At 38.8% G+C, this 16,883-nt stretch overlaps 1 protein-coding gene across 1 annotated transcript in view; it reads right to left on the reverse strand.

Annotated features, from left to right (window-relative positions):
- POLR3B (RNA polymerase III subunit B) overlaps positions 1 to 16,883 on the reverse strand; it is a 67,617-nt gene that overhangs the window by 18,268 nt on the left and 32,466 nt on the right. The window contains exons 19-23 of the mRNA XM_042837746.1: positions 14,108 to 14,235; positions 7,748 to 7,957; positions 5,698 to 5,856; positions 4,646 to 4,763; positions 3,357 to 3,499 (exon numbers count right to left, since the gene is read on the reverse strand). Coding sequence (XP_042693680.1) covers positions 3,357 to 3,499; positions 4,646 to 4,763; positions 5,698 to 5,856; positions 7,748 to 7,957; positions 14,108 to 14,235 — 758 coding nt within the window. The remainder of the gene's footprint in view (positions 1 to 3,356; positions 3,500 to 4,645; positions 4,764 to 5,697; positions 5,857 to 7,747; positions 7,958 to 14,107; positions 14,236 to 16,883) is intronic.

The raw sequence follows: 16,883 nt of genomic DNA on the forward strand, positions 1-16,883 counted from the left end.
TGTGAGATTTAATCTGTTGTATCCCAGACACTTTCCAATTCTGTTACTCTGCTTCCTTCTGCCCCAGTGACAAAGTATACCTTCAGAATACAAATCAATTTGGAACACATGGAAAAAAAAAAACCAACATGAAAAAAGCTTTGCGCAATCTTGTATTTAATACATATTTAATTAGTTTAAAACTGTGACCACAATATCATGAAATCAAATCTCATCTTCATACACTCTCTCCAGAAAATAAAAAATACTGACAATAGAGAAAGGACAGTAATTTGCTTTCTCTCCTTCTTACTAAATTGAGGTACTTGTTTAAATGGCTCTACGATGGGCTTAAAACTAACACTCACAAATTAAACTTGAAGAGGTAATCAGCTGCATTCAGACAAAGAAAGAACAAATTCAAGGCTAATTAAAAATTCTTTCAATAGAAAACATTAAACCATTAGTACTGTGATTTCTGTTTCACAGTTGCCTATATTCTTCTGCTACAACAGATCCTTCCCTGATTTGATGTTAGAGAAAGATGATACTAGCAGTATGCTTACACAGCTAGCGCAGGAGATTTTCCCCTTCTTTTCAAAGCTTTTGTTGCCTGTAATCTAACATTAAGTCAGCATCCAGTTCTTCACTGTATGCTGAAGTCACAAAACAGTAAGCTCCAGTGTTCTTGTCAGTATTTATTTCTACGTATCTAATGTATTTATCTTCTCCCCAAGCACATTTCTCCCTTCCACCACTCTTCCTAACATTTTTTCTTCTTAAGTACTACAAGACAATAAACTGAAAAGCCTGCTACCAGTAAGGGCATAAATCCCTGTAGGATATAATATTTAGAACATGCCAACTCCCAGGATCACAAGAGATTATTACAGATTGATGTACTGGACAGCTAACAAGCACACGCCTGCAAAATCTGTAACACAACTGTTGCAATGTTCCCACTCTTATCCCCCCCAGCAAGTGGAAAGGGACATTCGGCATTCTGAATAATTGACATTGGCTTATCATCATCACAGGTCCAAAGAAGGGATGGAGTGGGCATCAGTCATTCTAACCTGATATGATGTCAGGTGTAACTGTGGATGCTCCCAAATCCCCCTACAGCATTTAGGATGTTGTTTTTCATTACAATGGGACCCATACAGCTATTTTACTTTAGGGAAAAAATATTATTAACACTCTCAGGTTTTCCGGATATTAAAGAAAATACCGTGATTCCACTACCATGATTATCGTGTCTGCATGTGACCACAGATAATATCAGAGCTTAACAAGGAGCAAGAATATCCAGTGAAATGTCTGTCCTTCAAGACCTCTAGAATAAGCTCTCTCTACTGGGAGATGCCTTATGTACATTTAGTGGTAGGGAACCTGGCACTTCTGCTTCCTCCTGTCATTCTTTCACTTCTCCCTCTTCTCCTCTGATGAATCTCAATTTGTGGAGAATTATTCTTGGTTTTTGGAGCAGTATGGGAAACAGTTCCATTTTAATGCTCTCCAACTATTTCAATTGATGCGCATCGATAGCCCAAGTCAGGAGACAACCGCACATGCTTACATTTTTCATGCAAGATAAATATTTGTCATGATTAACATAGTAGCTTCTTAACTATAATGTACAGTTTTTAAATTCCAATAAGAAAAATTGTCACATGCAGCTACAATGCTGCATTACGCCTGAAAGAAGAACAAACCAATTAGATAAAGCTTAAGAAAGTACGAAGAAATGGGCTTTGCTATAAAAACAGTCTCAAGCTTAACGTACTTCACATCTCCTTTGTGTCTTAGGCTGTAAAATTACTTCAAACAAATTCTACAGGAATTCTTCATGAAAGAGAAAAAAGGAATGGAGCAGCTAACTATCAAGTCTTTCTATTTCTCTCTTAAGCTAATGATCTTCCTTCTCACTTACAGAAACTATCCTATATGGCTGTTGTGGAAGAACTTGACTGGATTTTAAAGGGAAAGTCAAGAATGCACTGTTTCTTATTTACTTTTTTGAAGCCTTCCATAGGTATTTTTTCCCCAGATACTTAGGGAAACAGTGGGAATCACTTCTGTTTTTAGATTAAAAGCCACCGTGAAAATAGAACTGAGAAAAACATTTCAATGTTCATCAGAGGGGTTTATCTCCATTTCTTAACAGTAGCAGAAAAAAGGCGAAAGACCAGTTTAATTTCAAGGTGGCAGCCCAAGTTTTAAGCCGAGCTATTACTGCAAAGTTCATTAACTACAAGTAGTTTTAAGTATGTGTGTTTCAAATCTAAAGAGTGTTCTCCACTGTTTCCTCAGTTTCCTCTCTCTTTGCTCCACGTAGACCTCACAGATACTTGTGTCACCAGATAGAAGAAGTTGGTGTGCTAACACTGAATGCTGTGGTTCCAGTTCCTCAGAAATCAAACTAGGGAAGTACAGATTTTGTTATTGTTGTTGCTGGTCCAGTAGTTTTTAAGGTGATATCACGTTTGCCCAGTAGCAGGAGAGATGTGTATATGCCTCTTTCCTTCCCCAGTCCTTAGTCTCACGTCAGATGCACTGCCTTCAGTGAGACTAAGCAATGATTTCAAACCAAAGCAGGATCTAAATACACACTAGGAATACAACATTCAGGTAACAGGTTTAGTACATCACATACAATGCGGCAAAAGGTCATGCTAAATTTCTAAATTTCTAGATTTTCCATGTGCAAAGATGAAAAAGTGACTAACAGTCAAAACCAGTCCCATATTTAGACCACAGGGAACAAACCATGTTCGCAAATCATTCGCGGTCAGACTGCAAATCTTCAGCCACTTCTTTCACTACGCGCCTCCCATGTACCCCCAGTACTTTGAGATTCAGAGAGGATATTCCATGTCATGTTTTATTGCCGTTCATGCCAAAGGGATTTCATTACTATCTTCAAAAGATAGGGAAACAAGCTTCTAACTTTCATTTTACAACGAATATTCAACCCTGGAGATCACCATGCCACTGAGCAGCTTCTTAGTAGGAAGCTATTTTACGGCTCTTGGTTTGAAGATCAAGAGGTGCCCCAGATCACGTTCCATCTCTAGTCTTCTCTGTTATTCAGAATAGGCCCTCTCACTCTTTCCTTCAACACCTTACTCATTGATAAATCTATCTGAAATCAAATTCACACTTGGAAAAACTACTTTCTAGGTTCATATATCAACAGTTTTGTTTGCCGATTCCTCCTTCTCTTTCCAGAAACATAATTGCTCCATTAGGCAAACTCAACCAATAAGGAATACTTCTTCTACCACTGTAGTCATAAAATATCTGAAACATGCATGATGCATATATGTGATGGGAATACTCAACATGTATTTCTTTTTATTAAATACATAGCTTACCTTTCTGTCCATGACGACTGCTAAATTTATCTCCAATTTCTGGGCGCCTCGTTTGCCTCAACAACATTTTGATCAAGAAAGCATCCTCTGCATTTGATGAAATCATTACTTTTTCAATATAAGAATCAGTAGCACCTTTATAGCTAGCAAAAGAAGACAGAACATGAATTTTACATTTGCGAACAAAATCAGTTAAAAACAAGTACCTATTTATTGTTAATTTTCTGGCTGAGATGCAGCCTTAATGGAGCCAGGATTATAACTGAAGAAAGGAGCTTAAGAAATATTCTAAAATAATTTAAGAACAAAATGAAGACATAATATCATGTACTGGTATAGAAACGAATGATGGGCAGAACACAGTATGGGATACAGAAAGGGAAGAACTTCACAGGTATCACCTGAGTTTATGCAGCAGGAGATGCAGAAATTAAAAAGATAAATGCAGAATGAGGTTCTATCAGATTTCAGTATCTCATGTAGGAGATTGTTTTGTCTGTTGTTCCAGTAGCTGAGATGGTTGAACTATGACACCTAAACTTAGAGCCCTGTATGCATGTCTGTATCTCTTGATAACTATCTTGTTATATCACTTCTTTATTAGTATCCTGTAGGAATAAATCTTCAGCTTCCTATTGGTTCTGAATCACAGAGAAGTGCAGCATGGCTCTATCTGCCTTTCTGACCTGGGCACCAATTTTTGCCTTGCTCTCCAGTAATTTATCAACATGCCAAAGCTACTGCCGACTAAATAGTAAAAAACTTTGCATGCTTCCTAATTTATGTATTTTACTTCAAAGTTTTCATCTCAGAATTCTTCTGATCTTTCAGGACACTAAGGGAAAAAAATCTTTTTAATTGTCTTTTCCTACTCATTTGGTGCTTTCATAAAGAACATCTGCTGGAGTGCCCAGAGCAAGCTGACCATCGGTCACCATCAGCCTCTGAGATAGGAAGGCCTCCATCTTCTGGACTACTACCTGGAAAAATGAGAGCTGAGCAGCAGTCAGTGTTTTCTGAGAGTCTCCATGGAGGAGATGCACTCCCTCACTGAGCATACATGTGTTCCCTGCCCTCCCACTTGTTCTGCTTCTCTCCTGTTTCTCCATTGCTTAAGCTATGTATGACACCACTCCTTGCTCACAGTGTCATCACTTCTTTCTTGGATTCTCCTGGGAAACTCTCTCAATGATTCCTCTCTATACACATATATTCAGGAGAGTTCCTTGTACAGTGGGACCTTTCCTCTATGCTACCTTCCCCAGGTAGAAAGTCAAGATGCAACATACGTTACTGGCACGTCTTTGTACTGTGGTTGCTGTGGCACACTGCTTCCTTCCAGAGGTGTCTGGGTCACTGTTGGCATTGATTTGTTCACAAGGACTTGTTTATTTTCTACTTTTTCACCTACATCAAAGAGAAAATAAAATAAAATGTATCTGGGTACCTATATTAGAAATACATTCAAAGCTACAGAATAAGGAGTACTGGAAAACAAACTGTTAGGAACACATCCAGGAAGCAGGCCATGTTATATTATTGAATATCGCATGGTTAGGGAATCATCAAACCAGCTTTTTTGGTAATCAGAACAGTTGTGTGTCGAGGGCACTTTGAGAAGATCTGTCGAACATGGCCAAGGTCTAAATATAAATATGAAAAGGCATCTAAGGTCATTTACCATAAGGAGAATATTAACAAGCAACACTGTAATTAATTTTAGAAATTTCCACCTAAATGTCTGGACATTACATAACATCCACGAGTTGTGCAAGAGCACTTTTAGTCTCTCTTTCCCTGCCCAATTGCATTTCCCATTGTATTTGTTTTCCTCTCTCCCTCAAAATATATTTTTGAGGTGTTAAAATGACAAAGTCTTACCTCCTCAGGGAGCTGCATTAGCTGACAATGCACTAGGAGGTTTTAATAATGAAAAATAATATAAAATCTCTCCTTAAAAGTCAACAACAAAAAACCATGATGGATGGAACCAGTAAGAAACTACAATAATAAAAGTCTGCCATTTTGGGGATGTAAGAAGAGTAGTAGTACTTCATAACAGTGAATCAATGTAAAGGTTAGGACTTACAGTATAAATTTTCTACTTAAGCACCTCTCTTTCCCATGCTCTCCCATCAAAAAAACAACCAACATACCCACAATATCAGGCACCACGTTGCCTTCACAGGCTAACATTTAAACATTTTCCTCTATAATATTGTCCACTACAAGCAAAAAAATACGCTAAGAACAAAACAAAGCACACAAGAAACAGTAACAGAACGTTCATGTCTACTTCAGATCCAGTAGGTGCTAGGCCAAAACATGCAGTCTGACATACCAGGAGAGCAGATCCCATCAGCATCTAAGATTTCATGGCGCCAGATTGGTTTGCGAGTAGCTGCATCCAACATCGGACCCATCACTTTGTCAAACGTCTGATTTGTGTAACGCTTCAGTGTACACTTGGCATTCTTGTACACAAGACACCTTCCAAAACCTAAAACGTGTTCAAAAAGTCTTTACAACATGTTATCATAACAAAAAAAAAAAAAAAAAGAATGCTGAAACACGTGCTAAGCTATGAAATAATGTATTTTTAAGTTAGATTATTCATCATTGTGAATATGCGTACTTGCCACTGCACAAAGGCACAATTTAAAATCAGATCATGTATGCTATCACTTTTTAAATACAGGACTGCACACCAATTCTGAAGTTCTGTCAATCCCTCCTATAGCTCTGTACACACACACACACACACACACACACACACACACACACACACACACCATTTTTCTTATCTTTGGTGGTCCACACACAGACATACCATAGGAGGAGATGTTTGAACAGGATGAGAACAGCCCCTCTTCCTTTCGGAGGTTCTAAAGGACCCAAACTTTCACTCACCCTTGTAGCTAACAAAGCCTAGCTTACCAGGAAAGTGATTAGTGGGTGTTTCATACAATCATTCCATTTTCTCCCAGTTCCAAGAAGTATGAATTACATATGACTTATATGTACATATACACATACATACACATGTATATGAATACAATTACATGTAGAGTCAGCTTGTTTAGATGAGAGAAGCAGCACCTTTGGAAACTTCTCCCTAGGTGTGGCAACTAGCCATACTACAAAACTTCCATCACGCTTAGAGTTACAGACAGCCTAGAGTGGTGCTTTCTAACAATCCTACATTATTTTAGTCCATTTGAAAGATGGCTGTGGCCACATACAGTACATCTATATTGTTAGATTATGTCAAGTAACTCCTGACAGGCACCACAGCTCGCCCTGTAAATGCTACCAGTCTACCAGAAAAGAAAACATTCCCTTTTAAATCATGCCTGTTGTTGTTTTAGAAAAGGAGGCATAAATTAAATGCATCAGACATTAATGCCAAAGATACATGTCTAGGAATACTATTATTGCTGCCTAGCAACAGGGAGGAAGGGTGTATGGGGGGGAATAAAGTCATGGAAGAAACTGATTTTGGCCACCCAAAAATAAACCAATTTGATCACACTGCATTACGTCTCCTCTCAAGGGAATTTATTGAGGAGAGAGAGAAGAGACACCAAGTTTTCAGGGAACTCTGCTCTATCCCCCAGCAGCATTAACATAAAGCTCTGAGATCTGTGGAGAGGATGACACAGGCCAGAATAGCACAAATACAGGTTTCATTTTGTTAGCTTCTATTTGGTGCATTGAAATATTGAAATATTCGGTACATTGAAAGACACATGCAGTGCATTGGTTTTACTTTTCTGCTTTTAAAGAAAGAAGAAATTAACTTCTCCCGGAATAAATACTATTTTGTTTTAGCCAATACTATTAATTTTCCTCAGAAAACAAGCAATACTGTTACAGTGCCCTCAGAGCACCAAGATCACAGCACACAAAACACTAGACGTTACACACACTTTCTGAATACATTCAAAAATCTGTTTTTATCTATTGCTTTCATTACTGACAAAAATTATGAGACCTGTGTTAGCACTGATGAAAGTCTCAGGCAGCCATCTAGAAAGCAAGTACCACACACATTTTATACAATACCTTTTTTTTTTTTGGCAAGCTAAATATTTCCCAAGAGACCATTTCTCCTTTTTTACTTGAAGTCAAAAGTTGTCATAGGTTCTTATAATACTCACACTCAAGAGTTTATTCACACATTGGCAACTTCACCCAACTATTACAACCATGGAATTACAGACACTGTACATGCAGAAAACAAAAGCACCCAAAGTGGTTTTGAAAACTGTTCGTAACTGTTTGTAAGAGCAATAAAATATAATATATGATAACACCATGAGGCACCGAGGTTATTAAAGTATGTATTGCAGCACACAGTGGAGAACCGGGAAAGAATTGGTGGTTCTTACCTCTGTCCAAAGATGCTTTGTTTAGGACAAGAGCATCTTCAATATCGTAACCACTGTAGCTCATGACAGCAACTGTGGCATTCTGTCCAGCAGGCAGTTTCTCAAAATCTATCAGTTCAATTGTTTTTGTTTTTACCATTGGCTTTTGAGGATAGGCAAGAAGATACATAAGAGTATCTATTCTGTTTCTTTGATTATATCCAATAGTACCTGTACATAAAAGAAAAAAAACAGTCTGAAGGTCAGTGGGTTTCCTAGAAAAAAGCATTTCTTAGCAAAAAATCACCAACATGCATAGAAACTAAACTGACAAAGTGAGAAATTTCATATAGTGAGATGAATTCCTCATGAAAAAAGTAAAAAAATCATACAAGAGACTGAAGCAAAACAACTTCACATTATTATACTCAGATAAACCTCCAAGAGGTTTCTTATTTTAAACTTACAGAAAGATTATTATTTTTTTTTTTTTTAAGGGAAGACCTAAGCACCAAGGCAAAAAGAAAAACAAAAGAAATCAAACTATTGTCTCCCATGACTGAATGCAAATAAGATTCTTTTAAAACACCGAATTACAGTACAAGTATTAAGTTTGTTGTTACTGTTGCAATAGCCACAGAATTTTTTAAGAGCTGAAACTGTGACCCAAAATTCATATCAGAACCAATAGAAGGACTCCCATTGTGTTCAAGGGGAACTCTGGATCGATCTCTGTCTCTTTTACTTTGTATTTTCTTCCTTTTTCCGGCCAATAATTAGTTTACCAGCAGCCTGTGATACAGTGTCACAAAGCACAAACAAAGCATACAGCTAGCAGCAGCCAAGACTGATTTACTTTTGGAATTAGAGACGCCTTTGCTAGAAAGACTACTGTAGAAGTTCACCCACAATATATTTGTCTTTTTACATGAAATTAATTTTAAATTTACAGTTCAGAATTCAATCCTTTGTATAGACCTCCCAGCTTGAGACTGAAATTTTTGGCCCTGTCCCATCAGACTGCCAGAGTGTCTCCTGAAATCTGAGGAAAAAATAATTAACACCCAGCAGGGAAACATAAACTGTTGTGTAGCAGAACAAAAGTTAAGGCAATCGTATGTTATTAGTTTGCTGTACCAGGACTATGCTACGTCTCTAAGCAATTAAGAAATTATAGCCTGAAAAGCTGAAGCACTAAATATTCTGCAGTACATGTGCTAAAGAACGAAGTCTTTCAGAACCTTTCCCATTTCTCCTGCAATTTCAAAGAGTGGCTTTTTTCAAAGAAAGGTCAAAGCAGCCTAACTATAATGAAGACTTCACATGGCCAGCATATAACATAGCTGAACACAAAGCTGCTCCTAAGGGCTTTATGTGTTATATGCACATACTCGCAATTTCCAATTGTCTGCATTTAAATAAAACATCTAGAATATCAATGATTTAAATGCAGGCAGCATCATGGGCAGTTCCAAAGGCCTACTGGGCTGCTTACTGCTAGGCTCACTGTTCTGAACCACCATTCTCAGGGATGAGAACAGGGAGATACCTCAACAAATAACGTCAAAAACAAACATCTTACTAACCATCTGGCAGGCCTAGACTTTTCTTGGTTCGAGGAACTAAACCTGAAGCCACAAGCACAATGTTCTTAAACACCTGGGACAATTTAGAATGCTTGACAGGCTTTACCCATCCCTTGCATCTGAACAGCTGCTTTCCTGTCTTTTTCTTAGAGGAAGAAATAGTTCACCCCAGAGCAGTATTTTCTGCACGCGGCAAGAAGCAAGCTCACAGGGCCTGGAATTTCCAACACTGAAGACTCTCCCAGTAATCCCCGAATAAGGCTCTACAACCTGAATGCTCTCTTACTTTTGATATTACTCTAGCCTAAGAACAAGACAATGTTTTCATTTCTACTGCCAAACAAAATGGAGCTTTAGACCACTCTTTTTCTTGGCACCTAGAATGAATAATGTGCGCTTTCAGGACAGGCTATCTGCTGCACAGCTCATCTTAAAAGTTTTAGACAGGTGTATTTCCCTGTTGTTGAAAGAAATATTCTCCTGAGTATGCCACCATCTTTCTCAACTTTCCCTTCTGAAATGCTTGCAATTTTTTTCTCCTCTGGCGTGTCAGATCTTAGCTAAATTTCTTCTTTTATACTCCAGGAACAATCTGAGTAACCTCTTATATCTAAGGGTTTACAGATGACACACTCACATATTTCAGGCAATTCAAATTCAAATTCTGTCTATGCCAGAATAACAATGCTTCATGTGTTTCAAAGGTTCAGCTGTTACTGCTTATCTCAGACCAGAACTGACATTACTGAGATTCTGAGCCTCAGTAATAAAGTATTCAGGTAATTTTCAGAGCTGAGTGTTGTAGCATATCAAATGGAAAATGTACATGTAGACCAAGTAGTCGATATCCTAGCAGGAAAGAAATGTTAGTAGAGAATGATTCAAGAACACAAGTAAAATGATCAAACACCTGAGGGATGGGATGCCACTCAGAGGGACCTACACAGGCTTGAGCAGTGGGTCCAGGTGAACCTCATGAGGTTCAACAAATCCAAATGTAGGGACTTGCACCTGGCCCTCAACCCAGGTGCAACCCCCCCACTATCAATACAAGGATGGGGGATGAAAGGATTGAGGACAGCCCTTCCAAAAAAGACTCGGGGTGCTGGTCAGTGGCAAACTGGACAGGAGCCAGCAATGCATCCTCACAGCTCAGAAAGCCATCTGTATCCTGAGCACATCAAAAGAAGTGTGGCCAACAGTACAAGGGATCTTGCCCCTCTGCTCTGCACTGGTGAAGCCTCACTAGGAGCACTGTGTCCAGGTGTGAAGTCTTCAGTACAGGAGAGACAAGGACCTGTAGGAGCACATCCAGAGGAGGGCCACAAAAATGATCAAAGGGATAGAACATACAGCCAGCTAGAATACACATTTATCCAATCCTCTGGTGTATTACTTATAGCAAGATTAAATTTAACAACCAAAATTAACATAAATACAGAAATTAATCTACTTGAGATAGGAGCACAAAGGGATATATTACTGCACAAGTCAAGAGAGGAACTTCCATACTTCTGTACTTCCCTTAGTTTCACCATGGATTTTCTATTATTCTGTCCTTCATATGAGCACAAACCAACAGAGAATAGGTGAATCATTTTAAAGGCTGCAGTGAACTCTGAAGAGAAGCTCCACCTCAGCTCACAGATTTTCTTTCACATTACATGTGTTGATTGATCTGGACATTCAGGATCTGAAATATTCTTCTCAAGGTAGAAAGATTAAGAAGTTGGTCCCAAAGATTACGGGGGAAATCTGGCTTGTTACTGCCCCAACAGGTGCCTGGTGACAGGGAGAGAAGCTCCAGACAGGGGCTGCCTCACAGGGCCCAAGTGCTGCAGAACTGGGTCTGGCCACAAAGCAGCAAGCCCAGAAGAACAGCACAAGCTGGTGTTGCTTTGTTGGCTTAGTTCCCTGCCTACAGGCCGGCCATACACAACCTGGGAGCACTTCAGCTCTCAGCCCACCAACCAAAGTTGCATCAGTGTTCTTGCCCTCAAATATTCTCTGTTCTTTCACAGGCTGGAGCTACAACTGACATGCAGAGCCTTCCCTCCTTGCTCAGACTCGTGTTAAACACTTGGGGTGGAACCACCACACACAGCTTTGCGGACTTGCAAAGCCACCCTCACAGATAGGCCTGTGCAATACAGTGGACTGCTGGCAGGACTATGGGTGTTTTCACACATTAGGTTTTTGTGTAACGCTTCTCAGTAACAGAGGTACAGCATATTAAACAGACCCATTTCCTGCAAGTTGAAGTGACTGAAAAGCTGCATTTAAAATCACACCTCTAGTCTTAGGCGCCTTTGATCATTTTAAACATTACTGTACCAACACACGGAATTCGAACAGTACAGATTGTTGTATTTTAATCCTAAATATTCCTCAGATTTTATGCTTCTGCTGTTACTTCTGCACTCAAATGTCAGCCTTCCACTGAGGCCCTTGCAGCTGCTCCTGTATTTGCCAGCACAACTTCCCCTCGGTCTCACAGTACAACTGACAGTGCAGTACAGCACACGGTACATCGTCTATGACAAAACAAAGTGATTTCATTTCAATATCATCTCACTGAAATCCACTTTGCTCACTACACCGAGCGCAGCCCCAGTCCTCCAACAAAATGACCCACTCAGAAAGAGAGATATTTTTCCATATGTTTTAGACGGTCGTATTTTAACACCTAACACTCATCAAGGATGCTGGATTGCAGACCTCACTGCAACCTGACGGACACCCTCCCTTTATTTGTGCTTCCACATCTTTCTCTACAGCTGATATTTGTAAAAAGGGCTGACCAAGCACACAGGGCCCTCCTGAACACGGGGCCCCCGCTGTGCTCCCCAGTTTCGGACAGACAGAAGTGACACCGTGCACTTGGACGTGTCTCCACATGGCAACATGGACCTTGGAGCCAGTCTGCAATTGTGAGATGGGGAAAGAAAGAAGGGTGGAGAACTGCAGAAAAGCTTGGGGTTTGTAGTGCAGCATTACATGCCCTCGTAAGTAAAGTCTGAACTACATGTAACCTGTTTCAGGATTATCCTTTTTATCTCATTTGATCTACAGCTGTATAGAAAAACAGTTTCACACCCTACATATTACCACTGAGCGCGTTTTTTTTAGAAAGCACTAATTAAAGAAAAGTTTGGGTGCTTGCAGATACTTCAGGCAGAGCAAAACAAAGCTCAGGTCACGTGCCAACATTTAAAATGTACTTTTATCTAGCTGCTTATTCTTAAAGTCAGGTGTTTTGTCATAACAAACTGAAACAAAAGCTTTTTTTATTGCTCAAGATATTCAATGGCTTTTGTGTTCCTAGCGTCAGCAGAAACGTCAGAGGATTGTATCCAAGGAGCTAAATGTGCAAGACCTGGGGTCAAAGCAGCTGAATACACCAACCTCAGAAAACACAGACAATGAATTGCAAATGACACTCAAAACAAAACGGGGAAAAAAACCTTCACACAGAAAACTACAAAAGAACTCCACAGATACTGAATTGGCTTTCTGTACACACTGATCCTGCTTAACTGTGTGTGGTAACTAACCAAACCTTCTGAGACTAATAGTCATAAAATAGAGACTAGGGGGTGGGAGGAAAGATAATGGGATGGGGGAGAACCGTAAGAAAAAAAATTGCATCGCCCCTCTCTCTTTTTTAAATTTTATTTAAAGGGGATAACACACATCTGCTTCTATTTTCTGCTATTTTGTTGGCTGACCACGACAGTTCAGCATCAGGCAGTTAGCATGCTACTAGTTCTGCTGGAAAAGGCTCACTAAAGGTGCTGAGGTTCAGATGCACAGCATTAACAGGAGTGGTGTGCTTTTTTTCTACAGTAACTCAGCTTCCAAGGGACCATCAATACAAGCACATGTACAGCACCAGTCTGAGTGCAGCTGTCTGAGCTGATGTACTGCAGCTCAGATTCTTGTCAGCACTCACTCTGGTTTGATCACAGGCTGTATGACTGCAATGCTTTAATGCTAGCTTAGCTAAGTAAGAATGGAAGAATGAGGACATACTGTGTGTTAATTGCTTACCACTGCATACTTAGAAAATGGTTTGATTTTTCTTTAACGATCAGCTGGTACGTTTGTAAAAAGAATAATTAACTGATCATAAATCAATTTTGTTTCAACCATTTTTCTGGGAAGTCATTATTATATTGCATTCTTCATTTAAAAAGGAAAAAAAAGAGCCCCGAATCTAAACTGCTGCTGTGGGAAGTGGGCAAGTAACTAAGTGTGCTCTTTAGTAATTTGCTCACTGTGTTTCTATTATGTCAGTCTAACTTTTCTTTTAAAAGACAACTGCTCAGCTACTGAGGAGAAGTCTCTTCTCTTTGCACTGCCTCTCTTTGTGAGAATGCTTTATTTATTTATTTATTTTTGGTCTGGAATCTCTTATCTCTTTTTGTCTGGAAACTCATAGCACATTGCAGCATAAAGAGAAAGGAAAACCTGACTGCCAATCCTTCCGTTATGTTGAAAACTTCAAAGTCATTATGATTTACCCCCCCAAAAAACCAAAAAAACAGCAATAGTGCCCCCCCATTTTCTCCAAATGTAATTATTAAGACTTACAGATATGGTCTCCATCCAGCATAACTGCTTTTTTTTATTTTATTTTTTTGAACTTTTTAGAAGTAACTTCCTTACTTCATCTCCCTTCCTATAGAAACATTAACGTTGAGCAGGAAAGAATATCTCTGTTTTGTAACTTTCTCTACACAGCCTCAAAAACTACATAATATTCCAAAGTGGAGTAAAAATCAATTAATCTTACCCATTGCTTGTTTCCCCATGGCACACTGGTAAGTGTTTCGTGGCGACTGGTTGTGGTGAGGATATGGAATCAGACCGGCACAGACACCAAGCAGTGTGAAAGGCTCAATCTCCAAATGTGTTGTATCCCTTAAAAAAAAAAAAAAAAAAAAAAAAAAGGTACCAGTTACCAAAGGCTCGTGAACAAACATATAAATATCAGTTATTTAATTTAATAGTATCTCATAACTCTTTATTTCAGTTTTGCTAAGGAAAATGCAAGCCAGTAAGACTTCAAAATATGGATTCAATGTGGGATTTTTTTTTTAGCTTTTTTTTTTTTTTCTTCCTAATTTTAACTGTTTCCACATGAAATGAATTAAAGGAAAATAAAGTTTCATCAAGGAGAGAAAAAGCCTCTAGGTAACAACAACCTGAGGGAGCTCAGCAAGACAATAAAACATCAGCTTATACAGCAAGTCCCAAAAATGCCGTAAGGAATGTCATCTCATGTAACAAGAGTCCTCCGCATCAAGTTACCATTCTAGAGATCTAAAATCTACAGGGGATGTGGAGGAAAGAGAAGCAAGACAGATTCAGGTATTGAAGAAAATCCCAAAGCGTAGTTTTAGTTTTCCAAAATCAGTTATATAATATCAGTTAGAAAGAAAACATCTGTTTCCAAACCAGATCCAGCACCATGGATGATACGCCATAATAAAATACTACTTGAAAAGCTCTGCAAATATTTTGATATTAATTACGTTGCTATATGGCACAACTGATGAGGAATAAAAAGACAGGGACAAGGCGTACAAAGGCTGAGAAATAAGAAAAAATCCATTCTACCTGGCTTGAGCTTAAGAAATTCCATGCACAATGAAGACAATTAAATCAGTGTGCGCGAGGATGCACACAGAGCGACTAACAACTGAGGATGCAGTATACAATAAAGCTTGGTTGAAGCAGGCCTGTTTTTTAAAATCAACATAAGCAACTAGGAAATGCTTCATTTTAAAATAAAGATAATTATAACTAAACCTGCCCAAGGCGTATCTTTCAAGATTTCTGGAGTTACTAGGCACAGCACATGTATAGGTATACATTGCTTGTCTCACACATCTAAATCCACTGCACTCCGCAAATCTCATGTTTAATATCTGACTTATCTGGAAAGTCTCTTGGAAATTTTTTTGAATTGAAAACATGAATTTGATTACTTAACTTTAAGACCCTGCAAATGAAACAACTGGAAAAATATTTATTATAACGACATTATAAAGGGGTAAAGCACTACAAACTCAAGAAGGCTGAGGCACAACCTGGTAGTGCACACTGAAGAGAAAGAATAGCAGGAACTTACAGAAACAACACACAAACCACTGGAAAGTTGAATCTGAACAAACTGGAAACCCTACGGACCAAGCCTAGTGAAAACACCTGACATCCCAGGCACCTCTATGAATCACAAATCTGCTTCAGCAGCCTAAAAATCACCTGCTGGTCAGAGGGTAGATGCTATTTTTCTCAGTTTATTATAAATGTTTATTGAAGCCTACCTTAAAAAACACAAATAGTAGAATGCCAACTGCAGTCAAGGAATTGTAAAGTAGTCTTAAGAGCCAGCAGTTAACTTCAAGCACGGACTGCTCTCCCATTCTGTGCAACTTCACAGAACTAACAGCTTTTCACACAATAAAACAAGAGGTTTAAGAACCTACTGATGAGGAAGTTACCAAATTTCTCGAGAGGGTACTAATGCATGGATTTACATACAGATTTTCAGATAGCGTAAAGTTCAGCACAAATATTTTTCTATGGAGGTCAACCTCATTTCATCCACAGAAGATGCTAGATCCAAGGATGCATTTCATAATAATTTAAAGTTTAGAAGAGTTCAATTTCTGCAAGTCAAAATGCCTCTGCCAGAAATGGAACCAAGAAAGGAAGGCAAAATTGTCAGCTTGAAAATAAGAGTTACAAATGGGTAAGGAAGAAATTGAACACGCTAAATAGAAAAAAATTCTTAATTGGATTGGGAAGGCAAAGAGAAGATACCGTAACTAAAAGAAGCCTCCATTACAAAAGCAGGAATGTTAATGGGATACTTCACAATAGTGGATTGTATCCGTTGTATTATCAGAACAAGTTGTACCAACATGGTTGTACCATTTAAAATGCAAGATGATGTTGGGGGCAGGGGATACTCAAAATGTAGGGAATATTATTACTAAAACCAAGGAGCAATGTGCCTGTATGGTGCATGCTTAGATCCTTATGACCCTATTAATTACAAGGAATTACACTAAACTCAAAGCAAGTTGATGGACAAGAATCTTCCAAACTTTTGGCAGCTATCTTGGAGTCATTTCTTCAACACTCTCCATTGGAAGCTCACAGGCTCCTCCTATTTTTAAGTAATCTATAATTTCAGATGATATGTTCCCATCAACCTTCCTAAATGAGTCAGCCGTAGGATAACTTAAATTTTTTAGCTCTGACAGTGTAAGGAGGTTGCTTAATTTTGGCACAGAAGACAGCAGTTGTATGTACTCTTCTTTGCTCATGTATACAGAAGCCAGACAAGAGCATGCAAGAGTAATTTCTTAAAGTGATGAAGTCTTCCAAGGCCTGGGCATGAGCAATGCAACTTAATTAGCAGAGTTAATGCATTTCAACTGGCAAAGGGTACAGACAATTGAAGGTCTCATCCAGATCCACTGAAATCAATGATGTATTTCTACTAGCTTCCATGAGCACTTGACAAGGACAGAACAGTCAGAAAATGCATTTTCTGC

This window comes from Centrocercus urophasianus, unplaced genomic scaffold (assembly GCF_019232065.1).
Source record: "Centrocercus urophasianus isolate 14NV4802_14NV808 unplaced genomic scaffold, USGS_Curo_1.0 seq_73, whole genome shotgun sequence".
Taxonomy (NCBI): Eukaryota; Metazoa; Chordata; class Aves; order Galliformes; family Phasianidae; genus Centrocercus; species Centrocercus urophasianus.